The 25595-nt window shown below is 32.8% G+C and overlaps 1 protein-coding gene across 1 annotated transcript in view; it reads right to left on the reverse strand.

Moving 5' to 3' along the window:
• Window positions 1–7833, reverse strand: part of LOC133337257 (filamin-A-like) — a 72473-nt gene extending 64640 nt beyond the window's left edge. Inside the window, exons 1-2 of the mRNA XM_061545502.1 lie at window positions 7049–7833; window positions 6757–6949 (exon numbers count right to left, since the gene is read on the reverse strand). Of these exons, the coding sequence (XP_061401486.1) occupies window positions 6757–6949; window positions 7049–7833 (978 nt within the window). The remainder of the gene's footprint in view (window positions 1–6756; window positions 6950–7048) is intronic.
• Window positions 7834–25595: the final 17762 nt, after the last annotated feature.

The raw sequence follows: 25595 nt of genomic DNA on the forward strand, positions 1-25595 counted from the left end.
CTGCATAATTTTTATAATCTGTAGGAGAATTGTGAAATATAAATTGCTTTTAATCTTTAACTCAGAGGTACACTGTTTGAACATACTTTTGGACATGAGGTAAATTTTACCGTCAATCATTTTCTTAAATCTTTGTTGTATTTGTTTGGCTGTAGGCTTTTTAAAGTAAAAATCGTTTTTAATTTTGATTTTTAATATTTATTGTTTCCAATATTTCAATTGGATTCTCCAATCATCCTCAGGGAACTACAATTACATATATTTTAACAGATTTTGAAAAAAACAATAACAATATGTAAATCAACTTACTTGAAGAAAGTTATGTTGTCTTTAAGTCAACGTTCTTGCTTCAACTAAAGTCTAACAGATTTGTATTTGTTTACTGTGTGTCTATAGATTTGAGCGCAATTGTCTGTGTCGGTTTTATAATTGAGTCGAGTGTCAAGTGGAGTGTTTATTATGTGCAACATCTCAAGAGTAAACCTTTTTTGATAATTATTTTCTTGAGTTAGAATTCTTATGTCATTAAAATCTGGGGTATGTCCGGTTTTTGTGCAGTGTGCAGTGTAAAGAGCTTTTTGATCCGATTTATGTGCGGATATTCTTGTCTTTAATTTAGTCTTAGTAGTGCCAACATATACCTTTTGGCATACGTTGGACTTGTCTCCCTTACATTTAATGCGGTATACTACGTTGGATTTCTCCTCGTCTTGTATTTTACTTTTTAATTTGCTGAAAAGATTATTCAGCGTGTTTGTAGTTTTAAATGCCAGCTCAAATGTTGTGTTGTCGTAAATGTTAGAATGTTTTAATCTTTCTGAAAACCCACGTGTATATGTCATAGTTTTGTAAATTTTGTCGCTGTTGTCGCTTGTTTTCTTTGTCTCTTCTTTTCTTGCTCGTATCATGAGATTGTCAATGGTTTTGTCCGGAAAATCATTTCTCCTCAGGATATTCTTAATTATATTAATGTTTTTATTTGTGATAGTCTGGGTGGCTTATGTCTAAAACTCTATTTATGAAGTTGGATGCAGTGTTGATTATTGTTCTTCTCGGATGTTTAGATGTAAAGTTAATTAGTCGTCTTAAATATTTTTTATATAATTTTCTTTTTACATTGTTTTTTACATTGTTTGTTTGTTCATGTGTCACCAAATAATAAAATAAACTCAAATCAATATGCATATTTCAATTATATAAACAAATCGGAACTCTTGAAAATTATAGTTTTTTTGAGTTCACCGATTTTACTCGTTTAACTTCAATTACAACAAAATTGTGTATACAGGAAATGCCCTAAACAACGTATTTTTTATTATTTCTGTCAATCGTCACGTTCTACCAATTTTGGAAATATTTTTTATGAACTTGTAATTTTTGTTTTTTTAATTCCTAATATAGAATTTTTTCAAACGAGCAAAAGAGACGTGTCATGTTAAAAAAAAACTTGACGTAGGTCAGGGCTAAATTAAAAATAGATTGGAACTAGACATTTGATTATTAAATGTCAGGGTTGTATGTAAACATAACGATGATCACCATAATAGGAGGATCTTATAGGCCTTATAGAGATATTTTATAGATAGAAAGCCATTTATAAGTCTGCTACTGTCCGAAGATTATTTAAAAAATTAATAAAATATACATATATGGACTTCCAAGCCCGTTAGCTCTGCTTTGAGGTTATTAAAACAACAATAAATTTAATTTATTTTTTGATGAATTTTTTACACTTTACTTTTTTTAAATATTAATTATATTAATAAACAATTAAGTCAGGCTTAATCCCAGTTTGTTGTTTTTATAAAAAAAAACAACTATTTATTAGTGGGGAATGTATGGCATTGTCCGCCGAGGGGTAAGGCAGGGAAGACTATAGTTTCGGATCTCGCCACTGATCCTCATCAGTTCCCTTATAGTAGTCTTCCCTGCCTTACCCCTCGGCGGACAATGCCATACATTCCCCACTAATAAATAGTTGTTTTTTATAAAAACAAAAAAAAACTGGGATTAAGCCTGACTATTTTGCAAAAACAAAATACAAATGGTATCCCAAATAACCCGCCAACACTACTGAAATAAACAATTAATATAAATTATTCATTATGTATTAATATAATTTATATATAAAAAATACTAAAGTGTTAAAGAAATCCATCAAAAATTAAAAGTCAAATTATTTGCTATCCTCTATCCAAAATGTTGTCCAATTTTGCCTAAAATCTTATAATTTCTTTATTTTTTCCCTACAAATCCCTTCATGGGGATTATTTCCCCCACAACAAAACATGTTATGCTCATCTATCTCCCATACAACCAAGCACAAGAGAACAATTAGGAGAGCAACAGTAAATTTGGCACCTAATGCTAATATCAACAACAAAAACAACGAAACAGAAGAAAACTTAATTCTCCCCAACAACAACAAAATTGCAATTGGGTAGAAAGAAATGCATAAGAAAAATAGAACTTGAACTCTGGCAGTTGGATAGATAGTTGTTATTGTTGTTACTTCAGTGTCTGGTGGACAGAACGCAACACATTAAGTCGCACTACTCAGTCGTAGTGACTACTGTGTATGTGTGTACAAATGTGCGTGCAGTGTGATCGCTGTGGCATTCGTGCTTCATTCACACAAGAAAGCTTTGCAACCGAGTACAGATCGCAGTCATAGCAGCAGCGACGTTGGCAGAGATAGAGACACCGGGCAGCAGCAGTCACAGCATAGAAAGAAAGTCACAAGACACACAACAAAAACAACAATGAACGGGGAAATACACAACCTAACACGCACACCTAACAATCGTGCAAGAGCAGGCAAAAAAGTGGGAATGATAAAACGAATTGAAGAAATTAAAATAAACGTAAACCGAAACAAACAACTATTTTGGGGGCAACACACATAGAAGAAGAAGAGTAGAGATATGCCATATCAAACACAGAGGCATATAAATGACAATAAGTAGAAGAAAAGGAGGAAGAAAAAGATTCAACGACAGTGGCCGGCAATGATGAGCAGCAACAACAAACAATTTGTTATCATACCCATAGGCTAAGGTAGATTTGTTTTTTTCGGTTGGGCAAAGACCACTCTCGTTGAACACCAGAGAAGGTGAGAAAGAGAGTCTACTTTACCGAGATATCAACAAATGGGAATATCAAAAAACGAAGAGGTTTGTGTGTTAGATTATTAATTGTTTTGTTGCTGTTTTGCCACGATTAATATCTTCTTCTTGTGGTTGTTTGTTGTTGCCGACAAATTTTGTATGAAATTTGCACCGGTGTAGTCGTCGTTGTTGTTGTTGCATTAGTTCTTTCTTGCTATTGTTTTATTATTTAAACATGTGCGAAATGTTGTTTGTGTGCTAATGTGCTTTAGTTTTATTATTAGGGTAGATGGTGGTGACTGGTTGTGACTTCATATTCATAAAGTGAGAGGGGAAAAACAAATCGCAAAATTAAATCATTTAAAGTTCAGTAACATAGTTTTGGTTGGTAGTGGTTAAAAATACAATTTTTGAAAGTACTGCTTAGAAGGAAGCAAATTAGCTATTGGGATGAACTAATGCTATTTTAAGTGGAGTTCTAAAACGGATTTAAAATTTGAAAACTAAAAAAAAAAATAATTATAAAATCTCATAGGCAAATGAAAGGCCGGGGATTTAAATTGATAATTAAAAATTGAAACTTTGCTGAACACGGATTCCGGAAGCAGCATAGTACAGTAACACCTTTGTACGCAATTTCATCACACATAACGAAAGGGCTAAACCAAACTGTTTGAGAACCTCGAAGGTTTGGCGTGTTTGAAACGTTGGATTGTGAATTATATATGTTGTGGACGACAGTCGTACTTGAAATTCAGAAATAACATTTCAAATTGAGATTCGGTTCGTTCTTTGGAACTATTCCTAGAAATGAACGACCTGAACTAGATGCATATGTTTAGATCATTACATCTGCGGATGATTGTACGATCATGGCGTCTGTGGCAAAATTGATGATATCTGCGATAATTAGAATGTACAAGTCGGTGGGTTCATAATTCCGATCACTTATTACCCCAAGGTTATAGGAATCACATTCGATAGCCCATATAAGTCGTCTGAGCAATGAACAAGTTTTTAAAGTCACTACCCAGCAGTACGTGAATAGGACGGTAAACTATGCGGCTCAATTGCGGTCCGCTAACGTCACTGCGCAATGAAACATTCAATACTGTCAGAATGTCGCCCTGAGGACTCATGTCTCAAATAGATCACTTACATGAGGACACGAAGATGTATTCTGTTCTGCTACAACAACGAAACCTCTTTTTTTGCGTTTTATGCCGAAATGCTCTCTGAAATTCCTGGACAAGAGTCAATTTTTGATAAGTAAGTTGATGGACCAATTCTTTTGATTACAATTATTGTTCGAACATGTAATTTTGTCGGGGAGAACATTTAATATCCGACCGGTTTTTGCGATTAAATCATCAGCTCATAAGGTAAAATATCGGAAAATCGGATTTTTATGGGTCAACATCCACAGCTAAATTATTTCCGACCTGATTTCATACTTTTTTGAGGAAATGAACTAGGTCCGGGTTTCTGTTCAGTTTCTTTTGATCCAATTGTTCAGATATATTCGCATCAGGTAATCCCCTACACTCCTGCTCTCTTTGAATGTAATTTGTGTGAAAACGAGCGTAAAAACGGATCTGTGTCTGGCCTTGATGTAGATATTGCCGTTCATTGGCCGAATAAACTGACATGTGCCAATATAACGTTTGAACTAAAAGCAAGGATGGAACTAAATGAATGGCCTGGGTCCTTTTGAGAAACTAACCGAAAATGCTCGAACCGCTTCAGGAACGAAATTGTCCAACACAATGAACAGCATAATTGTGGAGCAACAAACTTGCTTTTGACATCATAATACCTAAAAATAAGTCGGGAAATTTATAGTGTGTTTGACAAATACGTAAGAATTTGGGAGCATTTTAGATCTGGAGTCTGATTCTTATCTAAAATAATGCACTAAGTTCGGACATGAGTCTTATTTTCTAAAACAAATGTCCTCATTATAATCTAAGGTCCGATATTCTTTGTACAGAAAAATATTCTCACATGAGACCTCAGATGAACTGAGGTCTAATTTTGAGCTGCGAAACTGAGGGGTTTTGTGCCTAGTTAGGGGCTTTTTATACCGTCCCTTATGGCTAATGAGGTTAAATATATATCATGTTCATGTTTCTTTGGCCCAAATCCGTTTCAGACAATTTCGAGTCGATTTACAAATTCCGTCCGTCTGTCTGGCCGGCACGAATACTCTCGAAGCGAGTAACCGATTTCATTCAAACTTTGCACATCGTAATATTTATTCCAAACTTAGAACAATTTCGATGACGGAGGATATCGGCCCAGAACTTCCGATTTGATTCAAACCTTGCAAAATTGAATACATTTACCGCTGCTGAACAAAGGTTTGATGTTTTTCTATAGAAAAAATCCTCCTACTACAGATCCCGACTTAACTCGTTTTTTGTATACAGAATAAAGGTCTGATAATCATACTTTAAAAACAAATTAAAAATTAATTAAAAAAAATTTTAAAAAATAAACTTGTATAAACAGAGGAAGTTCGGGTACGTGTATCCGGTTCTACAGATCCTCAATGAAAATTGAGTGGCTGTATGAAGGGGTTATCTCAAATCGTTTGGGAGATACAGTCCCTCACCATCCTAATATGGCTGTATCTGGTGTGGATCAAAAGGTATGGGCCTTATCATTTGAGTCAGTACTGGTGAGGGACTATAATGGGCCCTTGTTCTACTTTCAGGAGGTTTTTCAAAAAAAATCAGGTTCCAAAGATCAAACGGTTTCATATAACCCCATTCTAAAATGTTACTCATTTTATATTAATCGGATCCGTCGGATTAATCGGTACCGTACCTGGACTTCCGGATCAAAAAATCGCATAGACGGGTCCCCTAAGAAAAAATACATTCCCATAATTAGGGTAAAAATAACTACCTCTGGTAAAAAAAAATAAATAAAATCTGGTCGTTTTTACTAAACTCTGTTGGAACTGATATCTGATTTTTTTCAGAACAGCTCTAGTTTAATATAAACGACACAATTTTTGTATATTTTTACCAGAGGTAAATATTTTTACCTTGATTAGGGGAAATATTTCTGCATTAAATATTTTTTCAAAGTCCATTGTTTCGGTAAATATAGGGTCTAGATTTTCTCCTCTGGAATATATCCAACAGGGTCTATACGCGGGTTGCTGACAGGTTTTTATGGTTATAAGGTCCATATATTTTGATCCATTTGGGCTTCCAATTTTTGTCAGTTGGAACTGAGAGCCAATTTTTTTAAAAAAGGTTATATTCTCTAAATCTCATAAACTGAGGTTTGATTCTTTGTGCATAGAAAAATACAGCCTCTTTTTCTCTATAGAAAATTTTTTAACAATGATTTAATTTTTCTAGCGATTAAAATCGTTCTCAGGTGAATTGAGATCTCTATGATAAATACTCCGAAACACTCCCAAATTAAATTCTCTCCTCAAGCAATTGCAAAGCAAAATGTAAATAAAAGAAACTTCAAAAATTCCACGAGAAGTGTCAACAATACTGGAATGTCACTTTGTGTCTGTCATTGTAAAAAAATACCACTCTCCAATTGTCAAAAAGTGCAGCAAAGCGTAGCGAACAAAAAAAATGGAAGAAGAAAAAAAAAAAACAAATGAAAATAAAACACCCACCTGTGGATTATATGTGTATGTGTAGGTATTTGTGTTGTTGTTGTCACTGTAATAAATTTGTTCAACAGGATATTCTTGCTGTTGCTGCTGAACTTGTTGTTGTTGCTGTTGTGTGGCAGCGTATGATGTCACGGGTAAATTTAAGGTTGTTGTTTTCGTTACAACAACACCACCACAACCACTACTATTGGCACTGGGATTTTTATTTGTATTTTGACAATTTGTTAGTTGTTGTTTTTGTTGTTGGATAAATTCACTATTCAAATCACTATTTTTCGTAAAATTCGTTTGCGGCAGCAAATTATTGTAAAAATTTCGTTGGTGTTGTTCTTGTGTTTGTTGTTGTTGTTGACCAGCAACAATTGCCGAATTTATTGGGTTATTATGCAAAAGATTCGCGTGTTGATTAGTTGTCGCTGCGGCAACGACACCGTTCGTTTGCGGCGTATTCTTCTTCTTTAAATTTATTTGGCAAAATTGCTCTTTCAATTGATTGATTGCCGTTGCAAATTCGGGTGACGTTTGTGGTACTAATTGTGGTTGTTGTTGTTGCTGGTGTTTTTTCTGACTCTGATTTCTACTTTGTATCGGACTATTATTAATCGTATCAACCGTCTGCGCACGCGATCCACCTTCAACTGAATGCGTTTGTCCAACAAACGGAGAATTTACTGGCTTTGCCGATGACGACGATGATGTCGCTGACGCCGTTGCCGTCGTAGCTCCACCACCACTACTACAGTTACGATTAATGTTGGTATGATGTGACTGTGGTAGTTGTTGTTGCTGTTGTGGCTGCCCTGCTGCTCCCATAAACGCAAAACCACCACCACCACCGCCAGTAAAAGGCTGTCTTGTATTTGCATTCGGCAAATGAATTCCACCACTGTTATTCATTGCTGTTGTTGTTGCCATTGCTAGTGTAGTGTTGTTGCTATTGTCACCACCAATACCATAACGACCGGCTTTGTTGTCATTGCTGCTGCCGCTGTCGGCGACGCTACTGCTGTTGTTATTATTATTGGGGCCACTCTGTTGTAAAGAGCCATTGTTGCGGAGATTACGTGAACCATACATTATGGCTCTCTAAATGGGGGGTTACTCTTGCACGCTCTCCCTCTCTTTTAATTAAAACCACAATGATCACACTCAGCAACAAATGTGTGTGTGTGTGCTTGGCTCTTTGGCTTGCTTGTACTTGGCTCTCCAAAGTAAATAAACTTGATAAGGGCTCCCCTTTTTTATTGTTGTTGTTTTTTCTTCTCTCTGCAAAGTGTGTGCGTGCTTGTTTTTGTTTGTTCTGTTTATTTCTCTGTTTATTTTGGGGCGCTCTTATTTTTATTCACATAAAATTCATTACTCTTTATTTAATAATGTCTCTTAATGCCTATTTCACACTGCAAATAAAATGTTTGGTTAACAAATTCTTTTTCAGAGAATTTGCTTTCGTTTTATGATGTTTCTTTTTTAATTTTAAATTGAATGATTTAATTTTGTTGATAACAATTTAGATTGCGTTTTGTTTTTAGATTTTTATTTTTGTGAGATAATGTGTAATTATTTGCATTGCATTAATCATCATTATCATTGCGTATGAGTGTTATTTTTTTTTAGACAATTAAATGTTCAATGTGGTCTATTGGACAAGGAGTCAAATTGTCTGGGAAGAATCGGTTCTTCAAGAAAAGAATTGGGATTTTTTTAGATGTATGTATTTGTGGATTGAGTAAAAAACAAAATTAAAAACAAATAAATAGTTAAATTTGAATATACCCGCGAGCTATAAAAAAATTTCCAGTTGATTAATCGATCAGTCGAGCTATTAAAACTGGAAACCACGAATATGCGGACGACCTTTTTGACCAAGAGCGATTTCATAAACAGCTAAAAAATTAAAGAAGTATGTTTGACCGGATGGAACACTTTATACCATCCACCAAGTGATGTCCTACCAAAATTCCTTAAATCGGTCCAGAATTTCATATTGAGGAACACTGAAGGCTTACGATCATTAACCACGCTTGCCCAAGTTGATGGACTCAGATCATAAGCTGAAAGCAATTCCTAAACAAGGAGTAAAAAGTTAATCTTGTTGTTTCGGATGAATCCATACTAGCTCCCCTCACGATCTGCTTTATAGCACACAACGTGGAGCTTGGTTTATTGTCGCCCAACGTCCAGCGAACTTTATTTCGACCATCGTGGGGCCACGAACAACGACACAAAAATTGAAATAATGGAAATTACCAAAGCAGATAGCGACGAGTACGTGTCAGGCTAAGAAGAAGAGATGAGGCGACGAGTACGTGTCAGGCGAAGAAGAAGAGATGAGGCAATAAGAAAATCCAGAAATTGTGGGGCTATATCGAATCTTTAACCAACACAAATATAACAATGTCCCGAAATGTAAAATTTCATCCACTACGATGAGAAAATTCGTTTAAAACCATTGAAACAGTCCACTATTTTAAACATGAATTGATGTAAACCTCATTTACTTTATTTATCCAACTAGATATAAATCTATGAATGCAACCCTTGTTTGAATTTAAAATATTACTACAACTCTGTAAATAATATTTGAATGTTATCGATATTATCGATAACATGACAGTCAAAGATGACTCTTTCACATTGGCGCCCAACGTAAGGCCTGCTTCATTGAATCCCAAAGTGGAGTCTTTTACAAAAATATCGAACAAAATATTTTTTTACCAAATTATAGTCACTAAAATGTGGAAAATATGGTCAAAACCTCCAAAATACTGACAATGGATATCGAGGCATATAGCAAAGCATGGACCTGTATTAATTTTTATACCATCAATATATTTCTTTGGACCCAATTTGGGTCGAATTACATTTCTGTAACCGCAACATAAATCTAGCTCTATCCAAATGGTACCATGTTCAATATATCTATATATCATATCTATATACCTCAAAAATCCAATAGCAATTATATTTCTAAATTTAAGTATATTAGTTCGCCCATATCCATATTGTACCATTTAGTACACATAAGTACGAATTTCTAAAATTTCTCACAAACCTAAACCTCAACAGTAATCCTAACTCAAAATGTTCAGGATTTCAGCTAAATCCAAATTGTATCAAAATTAGTAAAATTTAGTACAAATTTCCAATATTGCTGCACTCCAACAATAATTTTATTTCCAAATATCAGTGTTCCAGATCTATCGTTTCACGTAAATTCAAATTGTTAGTAGAAATTTTCCAAATTTCTTACATACCCCAATCGTACAACCCAACAGTGATCCAAACTTTCCAAATTTCTGGATTCCAGCCTTATTGGTTTACCCAAAATTCAAATTTTACCAAATTTAGTACACATAAGTACGAATTTCGCAAACTAACAACATACCTCAATTCTACAGTGCAATAGTAATCATATCTCCAAATTTCAGTATTCCAGCTCGATCGGTTCACCGAAATCCAAATTGTACCAAATATGGTACCATTTTGTACTTTTCGTACTCATAAGAACAAATTTCCAAAACTATCTACATATCCTAATCCTACACTCCGACAGTAATATTAATGTCCAGCTCCAAATTGAAATTTGACCTAAACCTTAATTTGAATTCAAAAATTCTAGTTTTTAGCTCCATCCATTCACATGCTAAGAAGTTGCATCTAGCTTAGTACAGTTTAGTACTTTTCGAATACTTATAGTTCGAATTTCAAAAAAACCCCTTTGCTACATCTATTCTACACTCCACCAGTGACCCTCATTTAAAATTTTAGAGCTCTAGCCCTATCGGTTCGCCAATTACGAATGGTACCACATTTAGTACTTTTCGTGTTGTTCTAGTACGAATTTAAAAAACCTAGCATTATCTGACACCTTTGGACCAAGAGTGTCACTCAAAATGTTATGATTCGAGGCTTTAGCATGTACATATTGTATTGAACAATGAAATAAGAACAAATGCTTCCAATATATTTAGTGTTGGCAACCCTGCCCTATAGTTTGAGCTCAGTTTGTTTGGAACTTTCGTTTTGGCAAGATGTCACAAACATGCGTTTCGGACCGTGTCGCGTTCTGTGTGAAATATTATCGATAATATAAAAAGTGTGTGTGTGTGTGTGTTATAATTGCAATTTCAATAAATTATTACAAAAAATGCCAAGCTTTTCTCAGTACTTTTTGCACATATTCAGTGTTTCGTTTGTTTTTATTTGTCAATTCTTTAATGGCGCATTTGTAGCGTGCAGTGTGTAATCTAACGGCACAGGCTACGTCGAAGCCATGTTTATGTTTGTTCTCAGTCAATCTCTCTAAATTACTCCCGGTTTTCATTTGATCGATTATTAGTAAATAGACCACTAATGCACAAAATAGTACGATAGCGGTGATTGCCAAGCACGTTTTCCCTTTGTCTCTCTTTGCGTCAGTCATTTTTGTTGATGATCTCTCAGTTACGCTCTCACACACTTACTCTTAATTTAGTTCTGTTCAACTCTGAAATAGACCTCGCTCTCGACGCCGTCGTTGATCTCTTTCTATCACTGTCTTGCAATGTGGGCTCTCAGTAAAGCTTCAGAGCATTGCCATATCTACGAATGACGATTGGTAAGTATTTCTTGTCATATTTACGTTTTTCTATTTATTTCTTCTTATACCCTTCAGCAAACTGTGGTACAGGGTGTTATGTCTTTGGGCATATGTTTGTAACAGGCAAAAGGAAACGAGATAGATACATGGCTCCTTTTGAGAATATGCATAGAATCACTTTCTAATTCGATTTATGCATGTCCGTCCGTCTGTCTGTCCATGTTAAATTGTAAACAAAGTACAGGTCGCATTTATGATTCGAATTGGATGAAATTTGGTACAGCTCATTTATTTGGCCCAAGGACGAACCCTATTGAAATTGAGAAAAATCGGTTCAGATTTAGATATAGCTCCCATATATATTTTCGTCCGATTTAAAGTAAAAGGTGCAAAAAGGTCCCTATATATCATTCGATTTGCCCGCAATTTGGCATAGGGTACTTAACTGAGTCTATAATGATGTGTTCCAAGTTTAGTGAAAATCGGTTTAGATTAGGATATGGCTCCCATATATATTTTCGTCCGATTTAAGGTAAACGGTGCACCAAAGTCCCTATATATCTTTCGATTTGCTTGAAATTTTACATATTGTGCTAAATTGAGTCTAACATGACGTGTGTTAAGTTTCGAGAAAATCGGTTCAAATTTAGATAGAGCACCATAGTCCCTATATATCATTCGATTTGCACGAAATTTGGCATAGCGTGCTGAATTCAGCCTAGACTAATGTGTGTTTCATGAAAATAGGTTCAGATTTAGATATAGCTCCCATATATATTTTTTTCCGATTTTATGTAAATGGTGCACCAAAGTCCCTATATAGCTTTCGATTTGCACGCAATTTGGCATAGCGTACTTAATTGATATATATTTTCGTCCGATTTAAAGTAAATAGTCTACCAAAGACCCTAGATATCATTCGATTTGTATAAAGCCTAGAATCATGTGTGTAAAGTTTTGTGAAAATCGGTCCAGATTTAGATATAGCTCCCATATATATTTTCGTCCGATTTAATGTAAGTGGTGCACCAAAGTTCACATATATCTTTCAATTTGCACGAAATTTGGCATAGCGTACTGAATTAAGTCAAAAACGATGTGTGTAAAATTTCGTGAAAATCGACTTGGATTTAGATATAGCTTCCACATATATTTTCGTCCGATTTTAGGTAATTAGTGCACCAAAGTCCCTATATTTAGATTTACACGAAATTTGGCACAACGTACTGTATTGAGACTAGACTGATGTCTTCCAAGTTTCGTGAAAATCGGTTCAGATTTAGATATAGCTCCCATATATATTTTCGTCCGATTTATAGTAAATGGTGTGTCAAAGTTCCTATATATCATTCGATTTGCACGAAATTTGGTATAGCGTACTGAATAAAGCCTAAAATGATGTGTGTTAAGTTTCCTGAAAATCGGTTCAGAATTAGATACACATAGCTCCCATGTAAATCGGAAGTAAGATTTACATTAAAATGGTTTTTAGGTAAATTGTGAACCAAACTCCTAATGTTTGTCCGATTGACACGAAATTTTGCACAACGTATCAAATTGAAACTGACATTATTGTTTTTTTTTTTATTGTTTGTCTGATTGCGGCATACCGAATATCAAGTGTGCTATTAATCGATTTACACAAATCTGTCCCATTGTACGCAAAGGACTCTAAATCTACCCCTATGAAATAAAATTAGCATAGGTTGCAGAAGGGCATGGATTGATGGTAGTCGGATCACTTATATATAAAGATCACATATTTAAATTCGTTCAATGTTCCCTCGAAGGAACATTGACATAAAGTTGTTAGGATACATATCGACGCCTCCAAACCATAGTATGCTAAGTCGACTTAGCATGTTTTAAAGTTCTTTGCGTTTTTAGATACTACGGTCGTTAATTTAAATTATCTGAAATTTTGGTAATCATCGGCCAATCCAAACCAAAGTTATAAGCAAAAAATGTATTTAGCATGGCACGTAAAATTTAAGAAACTTCCATACTTTGAGAGCTTCTGCTGAAAAACTCCCTTTTCAGACTTTGCATACTATTCTTCGGAGGCGTCGATATGTAGAATATACCTAAAGTGGTGAAGGCTATCATATAGTCCGCCCAGACCGACTTTAATACTTTCCTTACTGCTTTGTATATACAAACACTACTGCATGTCAGGGAGGTATCATATACCCCATAGTGCAGTACCCTAAAAAGTCCATCCATTCGTGACATAATTTAATTTCTGTATATTTATATTCAGTCATGGTCATTGATAAGATACAATTTATTATCAAGTGTTTAATTTTTTTGTGTTAAACATTTGTATCATAAATTCCAATAATTGATGCATCATCATACGTTTCCTGTGGTTTCGATGTTTTTTTTTTTTTTTTGCAAGAAATTTGATGAGTCAATAAAATCGATACAAAATTTGCACTTCAGTGTTATATTTAACGATAATAAAATCTCTTAATTTTTTGTAACATAATTAATAATAAACGCTTCACTCTTCAAAATCTCTCTTATAAAATGTTTAAGAGTGTCATATTAAGCGGCGTTTGTTTACAAAATCTCTCATCTAACGAATATATAATTGAGAGTTTATTGTTGTGTATGGCTTTTCTTTTGCATGACATTCTGCTGTTGTGTTAACAATGTGTGAGCTTTCTAACATAAATAATTAACATTCTTTTGTGAGGTTTTCTTGTTGTTGTTGTTGTTTTTGTTCGCAAACAAACACAAACATTCTTTGGAATTTGATGTTTGAAGATGCACCAAAGTTTGTGCTTGGCTAAGATGTTGGAGATGGGTGGGGTACAATAGGTTTTCAAGGAAATTAAAAAAAAACTGGAAGGAAAGTTCAAAAGTCGAACGGGCCGACTATATGACACCCTTTATCACTTTGCGTACATGCAAGACATGTTAATATCTACAATATCATGTAGATAGAACGGTCATACAATTTTTGAAGGACCATTGAGATGAAATCGGGCTAAATTAAATGTGCTACCTAGATAAATATTTTAGCCAATTGTAAAACCCCATACACATACCATTCTAAAATCAGTGAAAAATTGCATGTCAAACGGACAGACTTGGATTCTTTGGTGTACCGTTTGTATGAAATCGAGTCAAATTATGTATGGGAGATATATATAAACACATGGACCTAATTAAGCAACCGTTGCTTATACCAAACTATATATGAGAGCTATATCTAAATCTGAACCGATTTTAACAAAACTTCGCAGACATCAGTCTGCACCTAATTCAGTAATCTGTGCAAAATGTTGTCCCAATCGAACAAATATTGGGAGTTTGGTGCATCATTCACAAAAATCGGACGAAACTATATGTGGGAGCTATGTCTGAATCTGAACCGATTTTAACAAAACTTCGCAGACATCAGTCTGCACCTAATTCAGTACTCTGTGTAAAATTTTGTCCCAATCGGACAGATATTGGGAGTTTAGTGTATCATTCACAAAAAATCAGACGAAACTATATATGGGAGCTATGTCTAAATCTGAACTGATTTTAACTAAACTTCGCAGACATCAGTCTGGACCTAATTCAGAACACTGTGCAAAATTTTGTCCCAATCGGACAAATATTGAGAGTTTGGTGTATGATTCACAAAAAAATCAGACGAAACTATATATAGGAGCTATATCTAAATCTGAACCGATAAAAAAAAAACTTCGCAGACATCAGTCTGGATCTAATGCCATACTCTGTGCAAAACTTTGACCCAATCGGACAAATATTGAGAGTTTGGTACATCATTCACATAAAATCGGACGACTATATACATGGGAGCTATATCTAAATCTGAACCGATTTTAACTAAACTTCGCAGACATCAGTATGGACATAAAAATTTAAATCTGAACCGATTCCAACAAAACTCCCCACACATAAGCATGGACCTGAGTCAGTGCGCTGTGCAAAATCGGACGAAACTATATATGGGAGCTATATCTAAATCTGGACCGATTTTTCCAGTTTCAATAGGGTTCGTCCTTGGACCAAATAAGTGGCATGTGCCAAGTTTCATACAAATCGGATCACAAATGCGACCTGTACTTTGTTAACAAAAATACATGGACGGACGGACATGCATAAATCGACTCAGAAAGTGATTCTATGCATGTTCTCAAAAGGAACCATGGGTCTATCTCGATTCCTTTTGCCTGTTACAAACATATGCACAAAGACATAATACCCTGTACCACAGTGTGGTGAAGGGTATAAAAATCGGAAAACAAAAAAAAAAAGGTGTGTAAAAAATGTTCAAGGCCTATAAAGGCGTGGTTTTTTAAAGAAGACTTTTTTCAAGGCCTATATAAGGCGGGGATTTTTTAAAGAAGAATTTTAAGGCGTGGATTTTTAAAAGAATATTTTTTTAGGGCGTGGATTTTTAAAAGAATATTTATTTAGGGCGTGGATTTTTAAAAGAACATTTTTGAAGGGCGTGGATTTTTAAAAGAATAATTTTTTCAAGGTCCAAATAAGGCGTGGATTTTTAAAAGAATATTTTTTTCAAGGCCCAAATAAGGCGTGGTTTTTTAAAAGAATAATTTTTTCCAAGGCCTATATAAGGCGTGGATTTTTAAAAGAATATTTTTTCAAGGCCCAAATAAGGCGTGGATTTTTAAAAGAATATTTTTTCAAGGCCTATATAAGGCGTGGATTTTTAAAAGAATATTTTTTCAAGGCCTATATAAGGCGTGGATTTTTAAAAGGCGTGAATTTTTAAAATAATATTTTTTCAAGGCCTATATAAGGCGTGGATTTTTAAAAGAATATTTTTTCAAGGCCTATATAAGGCGTGGATTTTTAAAAGGCGTGAATTTTTAAAATAATATTTTTTCAAGGCCTATAAAGGCGTGGAAAGACTTTTTTCGAAGACCTATATAGGGCATGGAAAGAATTTTTTCCAAGGCCTATATAAGGCGTGGATTTTTAAAAGAATAATTTTTTAATTTTTTTTTTGTCATGATCTGTTGTATTTTTCTTTAAGCCTAAACATAGGCTTTAAATTTAGTTTCTTATTTTTATAATAAACCTGATTTCGCAGTTAGTCATGCATGACATGTTCACATGTTGAGTGATGTTTTAACAAATTCTATGAAAAATAAAAGCCGCAACTTATAAATAATATTTTTTTCTATTTTGTAATAAATTATTCATTGCACACTCACTGAGTGTGAGGACAACTCACATGAGTGAGTTGTCGGCATTAGGTCTTGAACGTAAATCGGTGTGTTAGCTTTTCATTGATATCACAGTGACAAGGAAGTATTTTTGATAAGATATCGGCAAAATTTGTTTTGAAATGCCATATGCAAAATTTCCGATGGCTGCTATTTATATTTTGGAACGAAGAAATATGCAAATTGAAAAAAAAAATATTTTCTCATTCAAAAACGTATTTTAATCAGCAGTACCACCCATTTAAAACCTACACCCCTTAATTAATTCATAATTATTTCAATCATCGATTGAAACCGTTAATAAATCAGATTGGAAACAACCCACAAAAAATCATAATAACAACAAATCAATGAAAAGAAACATAAATAATCAATTAATTGTAATCATGAAATAGGTAATAACAGCCTAAGTCGAACCACAAAAAAAAAAGAAACTGAAAAAATACAAATCGACATGAATTATTTTCAAAAACAACTATATTCCAAATTTGACCATATTTGGTTAAAATAAGTTTAGACAAGAATGAACAAGCAGCAACCATATGAAAATCATAGAAAAACTGACAACAACAAATACAATTTTCCACATTACCAGAAATGGTTGACACCACAGGGTTAACTAGTTTCACCAACAATGTCGGAGAGCAGCTACACTTGCCTGGGCAAAAATGAACACTTTTGAGTGCAGCAACTAAAGCCATAAGGGGAAGTGGAAGGGGATAGAGCTATTGCCTAATATTTCATGCAATGAATGAAAATCTATTCACAGCATGAATTCATAGAATAAAAAAAATATTTTAAAAAATATTCTTTTAAAAATCTACGCATTAAATAGGCCTCCAAAAAATTATTCTTTTAAAAATTCACGTCTTATATTGCCTCCAAAAAATTATTCTTTTAAAAATCCACGTCTAATATAGGCCTCCAAAAATAGTCTTTTAAAAATCCACGTCTAATATAGTCTTTTAAAAATCCATCCCCTTTATAGGCCTCCAAAAATAGTCTTTTAAAAATCAACCCTTTTATAGGCCTCCAAAAATAATCTTTTAAAAATCCACGCCTTATTTGGGCCTCGAAAAAATATTATTTTAAAAATCCACGCCTTATAAAGGCCTCGAAAAAATATTATTTTAAAAATCCACGCTTTATAAAGGCCCCGAAAAAATATTCTTTTAAAAATCCACGCCTTATATAGGCCTCGAAAAAATATTCTTTTAAAAATCCACGCCTTATATAGGCCTCGAAAAAATATTCTTTTAAAAATCCACGCCTTATATAGGCCTCGAAAAAATATTCTTTTAAAAATCCACGCCTTATATAGGTCTTGGGTGTTGAAAAAATATTCTTTTAAAAATCCACGCCTTATATAGGTCTTGGGTGTTGAAAAAATATTCTTTTAAAAATCCACGCCTTATATAGGTCTTGGGTGTTGAAAAAATATTCTTTTAAAAATCCACGCCTTATATAGGTCTTGGGTGTTGAAAAAATATTCTTTTAAAAATCCACGCCTTATATATGCCTCGAAAAAATATTCTTTTAAAAATCCACGCCTTATATATGCCTCGAAAAAATATTCTTTTAAAAATCCACGCCTTATATATGCCTCGAAAAAATATTCTTTTAAAAATCCACGCCTTATATATGCCTCGAAAAAATATTCTTTTAAAAATCCACGCCTTATATATGCCTCGAAAAAATATTCTTTTAAAAATCCACGCCTTATATATGCCTCGAAAAAATATTCTTTTAAAAATCCACGCCTTATATATGCCTCGAAAAAATATTCTTTTAAAAATCCACGCCTTATATATGCCTCGAAAAAATATTCTTTTAAAAATCCACGCCTTATATAGGTCTTGGATCTTGAAAAATATTCTTTTAAAAATCCACGCCATATATTGGCCTCGAAAAAATATTATTCAAAAAATATTCTCTTTGGATAGTTGGAAATCCTTATTGAACAATCCGTATATTTCAAATTATTACTAAGTATAAAAGAATTTCAAAACTAAATCCCAAAACCATTAATCACATCCTCTGGCACAAATCCATTTCTGTTAAAGCAGACCTTTTTTTCTTGGCTTTATCTCAGAATTCTGTCAACATATCTGTTAACCCCAATGACCCCGTATTGAAATGCAATTCGAACAAATGTTTGAATTTCAATTTGCCAAAAATGAAATCATTGTTTGATAAACAAAAAATAAATAAAAAATCGACAACATGTTGTTGTTGTATTTCTAAATTTAATTATTGCCATATATGATGATGACCGTAATAATGATCGTTGTATTTAACGACGATGATGTTGGTAATGAAGGCGATAAATATTCGAAAACAAATAGAGAACCCAAAACAAACGAATCGAAATACATGAAAACCCATTTCTTGAAATGTATTTTTAAACGGTGATGGTGGTGAGTCATTAATGGCGAACTAAACCGAAATAAAAAGCGGTGAAGAATCTGTTTTTGAAAGGTTGATAAAAGATTTATTTAAAAAATAAATAGCAAACAAATAATGATACGAAGTGAAATGGACGTTATACATTAATGCACATGGAATTAGGCTTCTGTTTCGAGGTTTTCTTCCAAGGCCAGTATAAGGGAGGATTTTTAAAAGAATATGTTTTGAGGCCTAAGGCGTGGATTTTTAAAAGAATATTTTTTGGAGGCCTGGATTTTCAAAATAATATTTTTTGGAGGCGTGGATTTTTAAAAGAATGACTTTTTCACGACGTGGATTTTTAAAAAAATAACTTTTTCCAGGCGTGGATTTTTAAAATAATAACTTTTTCAAGGCCTTACAAGGCGTGGATTTTTAAAATAATATTTTTCCAATACCTATATAAGGCGTGGATTTTTAAAAGAATATTTTTTCAACACCTATATAAGGCGTGGATTTTTAAAAGAATATTTTTTCAACACCTATATAAGGCGTGGATTTTTAAAAGAATATTTTTTCAACGCCTATATAAGGCGTGGATTTTTAAAAGAATATTGTTTCAAGGGCTATATAAGGAGTGGATTTTTAAAGGAATATTTTTTCAAGTCCTATATAAGGCGTGGATTTTTAAAAGAATATTTTTTCAACACCTATATAAGGCGTGGATTTGTAAAGATTACTTTTTTCGAGGCCTATGTAAGACGTGGATTTTTAAAAGAATATTTTTTCAACACCTATATAAGGCGTGGATTTGTAAAGATTACTTTTTTCGAGGCCTATGTAAGGCGTGGATTTGTAAAGAATAGTTTTTTCGAGGCCTATGTAAATGTAAATATAAAAAATATTCTGACCACAAAAGGCTGACATAATATCTTATTTGTTGCTGCTGTCACATATTTAAATATAATAAGTTATTTAACCATTTTTTTCAATATAAATGTCACTTGTGGTTTGTCATTTTTTTTTCTTCTAATAAAAAAGTGATTCAAAATTATATTATTATTAATAAATAAAAAATTGTATTCATTGTTGTTAATGAGTTGAATATTTATATTATTTGATATTTTGCAATGAATGCCATGCCGGCTGGCTGTGGTCGGACAAATGATTGAAATTGAACAAATTGCACCGTTTTTTGGTTTGTTTTAGAAATTCAATGCCCGCCATAGACTATGAACATAAGTGGGAATGATTTCCGATTATGTTCGAGATGATTTTTTAGCAACAACAAAACAATTGATATCTTAATAACAGATGTACAGCCACTGATGGAATATTTTTGCAAACAAAATATTATGGTTACACATTTGAAAAAAAAAAACGGAAAAATATTCTTTAAAAATCCACGCCTTATATAGGCCTCGATAATAATATTATTTAAAAATCCACGCCTTGTATAGGCCTTGGAAATAATATTCTTTAAAAATCCACGCCTTATATAGGCCTTGGGAGAAATTTCTTTAAAAATCCACGCCTTATATAGCCTTGAACAAAATTAAAAAAATATATGTTTTTATTTTTTTTTGTAATTTTTATTATTATTATTATGATTTACCTATACCCTAATTTGTCTTAATTAATTAATATTTTTCAAATACCAACAAACAAATATTTATTTACATTTTTTTCCTAAAAATCGAAACGTTTTATATTGCAGAGATATGCATCTATTGGCGTTGCTGCGGACGATGACTATGCCCACAAAATATGAACAAATTAAAAACAGATGGTTCTAACATTTGGCCAAAAGTGTATCAAAATCAAAATATTTACAAAAAAATGATGGCTACAACAACAAACAAAATTGAAAAAAGAAATCGTCAACAACACGAGAATGAGTAAAGAACGTGACGAAGAATTGTGAGTATCATAAACACGCATATATTATATAAAAACTAATAATAAAATAATAAACAAAATTTGAAACAACCTGACAAAAATTGTCTCTCATGTACATAAGTATTTCCTCAAAACAATTGTTATTAGATTTTTACGAAATTTTGAGTGTTTCTGAAATTTTTGCGGTAACCACATCAATAGTAATTATCTTGGGATCTCTTTTTCAATATCAATGCATTCGTATGCATGAAAATTCGTCACTACAATTTTTTCTGATTTTATTTTTGGTTGTAGTATTTTTGTTGTTGTTTTTAAAAATAAATTTTAATGCAAAAATATAATAACAATAATAAAAACTAAAGATATTGAAGAGATGATGATGTATTTGTAGATCTTTTTCACGAAAATAAATTATTTCTACTCTTTGCACATTTTCTGCAAAATTTACGAAAATTTATAAAGCTTAGAGATCATAAATTTTTCCGCTAACAATTGACAACAAAATATACAGAGAGAAAATGGGGAGGAGGAGATTTGTAAAATATTTTAGAGCACGGCGATATAGGCTGGATCACAATAGAGGACGTTTTCCCAAATATCTAGAGGGTCATTTCGTTAAAAAAAAACATGTAAAAACGAGAAATTATCTCGAACATTTTTATCCAAAACAAGGACCTATATTGAGAATTTTCGCCAAGAAATATTTTGCATTTGTGTTACTCTCAAAATAATTACACCCACATAAGTATATTACTTATATGCGGCATGTCAAGTTCGAAGATGGGCTATATCGATCCACGTTTAGGCATAACTCCCATATAAGGATACCTCCCAATTTTCGGTATTTTGGGGTTCTTTTTAACCGAATTCGCTGAAATTTGGTGCATTGGCTTCCTATTGGGTACCAAATTTGTTCACCAAAAATTATAAATTAGGTACCACCCAATTTTCGGTATTTTTTTGGAGTTGTGATCGCATTTTTCTACCGAATTGGCTGTAATTTTGTACTTTGAGTTCTTATTGGGTAGCAAATCTTTCCAATAGATATCGACGCCTCCGAACCATAGTATGCTAAGTCGACTTAGCATGTTTTAAAGTTCTTTACTTTTTATTTAGATACTACGGTCCTTAATTTAAATTCTCTGAAATTTTGGTAATCATCGGCCAATCCAAACCAATGTTATAAGCAAAAATGTACTTAGCATGGCACGTACGATTAAAGAAACTTCCATACTTTGAAAGCTTCTACTGAAAAACTCACTTTTCAGACTTAGCATACTATGGTTCGGAGGCGTCGATATTATAAATATAGGTCAATTTTCATAAGCGCGCTTTCAACCGAATTTGCTGTAATTTGGTATTTTTAGTCGTATATAGTACTAGAAATTGTCAGTTTTTACCACAAAAAGTGTGGAATTCTAAGACGATTTAACCATCGGTTGTAATCATTCCGTCTTCTAAGGATATCGTGATAAAACAAATAGAACCTGACGATAATGAAATTTATCGGCCGCCATTTAAGTATCTCACCCATTTATATGATACCTCCTGAAGAAAAGTATTGAAATACAAAACTAAAATATTGGCTTCGTTATCGGTCCATAGTAAGGCATAGCCTAACTGATTTTTAAAGTTGGCGTCAAAAAGCGCCAGATGATAGCCCTTTAGCCGTCACTTGATGCTGACACAATAAATCGGCTATATCTTCAATAGTTCTTGAGATTTTTACTTGAAATTTTGTAGGAACATTCTAGAATTAAAGTAGATTCGAATTAAATCAAAAAAAAATTTGACACCGAGAATGGGGGGGGTCCCCTTAAGCACACTTTTCAAAGAAATCGGCTATATTTCAATGTATGTTTCACATACTCTTCATAATTTAATATTTCAAATGGAGTCGAGCTATGTTTGATTAGAACCCTATTATAATTTTATTTTAAGTCGGAGTCAGGTTCCACGCCAGTGATATTTAATTCGGCCAATAAAGTTTCTCATAACACAAAATTTAATACCTTGAGAAGATTCTAATACAATTGCTATGATATGAAAAATAAATTAATTTTGTCATTCGGTTTTAAGCAAACCGAAATAACCATTTAGACCCATATGACATATATATTTTAGAGTAGAGAAAAATTCTATTTCTATGTAAATAACTTAAGTATTTTAAGGCCTAGGTCTCTGTACTGTGAATTGTTATCACTTATTACAAAAATACATAGAGAATTTTTTGAGAAAAAATTCGTCAAAGTGGAGTTTTATTTGTACGACTCAGTCTCTAGCAATATTAGATGATCAGAATATCTATAATAATTTTGTTTAATTTGTTTTTATTTATTTAATATTATTTATTTCAAGAAAGAAAGAAAAAAAATACAATTAATAATATAATAGCCCCAGCGAACAGTGTCACGACCGCGGCCAAAAATGGTCAAAACCAAGTACCACGGAGGATGAGGATTGATAGAAAATACTCCAATTAGAATAAATATGAAATTTTATATTGATATGTCGAGTAGTTTTGTCTCTACAAAAGTTCAAATCTGATAATAAACTGATTTTTTACCATATTTTCGAAAAATGGTTGTGTTTTTCTGATGCTCAAATATTTGAATATTCGAATTAATGGTTATTATAAAAGGGTTTTTTTTTTGTTGCTGTGGATGTAAAAACTAGGATTCGCATTAGTTTTTATGTATATAGATTTCATATGGTGTATACAGTCGTCCACACTTGTAGTACTTAGTTCATCAAATTTGTAAAACAAATTTTGAAAGTAGTGGAGCAGAAAAAAAAGTTTAAAAAAGGTTAGCTCTAATTTTTTTTTATTTGAGTGGTGAAAAGTGTGTTATTTAAGGAATAAAAAAAATTAGCTGAGGAGTCCTGCGGTCCTAAGAGTTATTTAACTTTTTTGGTGACCACCTTATGAAAAAATATGGCATATTCACAAAATGGTTAGAAGCGAATGGTCAAATATGTAATGTATACAATTAAATATGTTATTGAGGGTCAAATAGGAAGGAGAAAATGGATTCAGAACATAGTAATAATACAATATTTTACATAAAATGCGCAATTAAGTGGTGAAAACGTTATTCGAAGCGGAGATATGGGAGAATTGGTTTTAAGATATAGCTTTTAAATAAATTTTCAGTCAGTTTGAAGATTATACTTATTTATCAGATCATTTGAGACATAATTTTATAATCTAAATTTAGAGGTCGCACATGAATTACCCTTGTGGAAAGTTCATACAGAAAAATATTAGTTCATGGCATGGGATATGCAAAGTGCAGTACAATACCTTTTGAGCGACTTTCACAAGATGCTAACAAGTCATGCCAACAAATAATTAGTAGCAGCCCGAACTTTTGTTAAAGCCGAGTTAAATAAGGATTTTATTTAGAATTTTATATTACAAACCGACCTTGTAATATCCTTAAACAGCCATAAAGTAAAGGCCCGAGATTATAATGTGGATGATACTAAATCGTACATTTGGGAAGACAATAATATATATATATATCTGATGTGTGTTTTGAAAATGTTGTGAATGATAATAAAATTATTTATTAGTTATTAAACTATATCAAATATCTTTTATATTATAATAAAAATAACAAAAATAAAACTACTATACTTTATTTAGCTGCATATAACGATTTTATAGTACAGAAAGTTAAATTTTTAGGGACTTTTGGTATGGTAGGTACCTGAAATATGGGCCAACAACTAAATTACAACACCTATTACTGCCTTCGCCCAAATTTGATGTAATTTGGACGAAGACATGAAAGTTTTCGTGGAATTTGGATGAATATAAATAATTTATAGGTCCAAAAAGCGGATTTTTCAAGACCCTTTGTATGGGAGGTATATCAAATCTTGGACCGATCTACCCCGTTTTTTGTCCGTTGCTTTATAAGCATAAGTAAATGTAAATTGCCAATTTTCATTGAATTTGGTTGAATATTAAAGATTTTATAGCCCAAAATAGTAAAATTTTCAAGACCCTTTGTATGGGAGGTATATCAAATCTTGGTCCAATCTACCCAGTTTTTGGTCAGTTGCTTTATAGGCCTAATTAAATGTTAATTGCCAATTTTCATTGAATTGGTTTGAATATTAAAGATTTTATAGGCCAAAAAGCGCGACATTCTCAAGACCCATTATATGGGAGGTATACCAAATCTTGGTCCGACCTATCCAATTTTTTGTCAGTTGCTCTTTAGGCCAATAATAAGCACATGTACCAAATTTCATTAACTTACGATAACTGCTTCTATTTTTGGCCGCTGTTTATATGAACTCGCGACATAGTGCAGCGCCTTTTGGCATTTTAGGGGTAACGGACTAAAATTTCAAATCATACTTTCAAAAACAATGAGTAAAAGTGAAAAGAAATTAACTTAGAAAAAGTTTATGAAGCATTTCGATAGTATTTAAAAGAAATAATTTCTTTCAGACTTTGAGGGAACTTATTATATTCAGAACAACTGGTATGTTGAGTTTTGTTCTTTCTAACCTGGTTAAAAGGTTAAAACTATTTACCGTTTTAAAATGTGTTTGATTTTGCAAAAAAAAAAACCTATGACGTGATAACCAATAGTTGCATTTGGTGAAGTCCGTATAGTGGTAAAATAGTTTTGGATACATTTTTAAACAGTAATGACGTCGGATACATTTTTGAAAGATTGTAAACGATTCTGAGAGCCTTATTTTGTGATCTCTGCAAATATTTAAAATCTGTATTTTTTTAT

Source organism: Musca vetustissima, unplaced genomic scaffold (genome assembly GCF_032173495.1).
Source record: "Musca vetustissima isolate MV318-11 ecotype Yass unplaced genomic scaffold, APGP_CSIRO_Mvet_v1 utg27959, whole genome shotgun sequence".
Lineage (NCBI taxonomy): Eukaryota > Metazoa > Arthropoda > Insecta > Diptera > Muscidae > Musca > Musca vetustissima.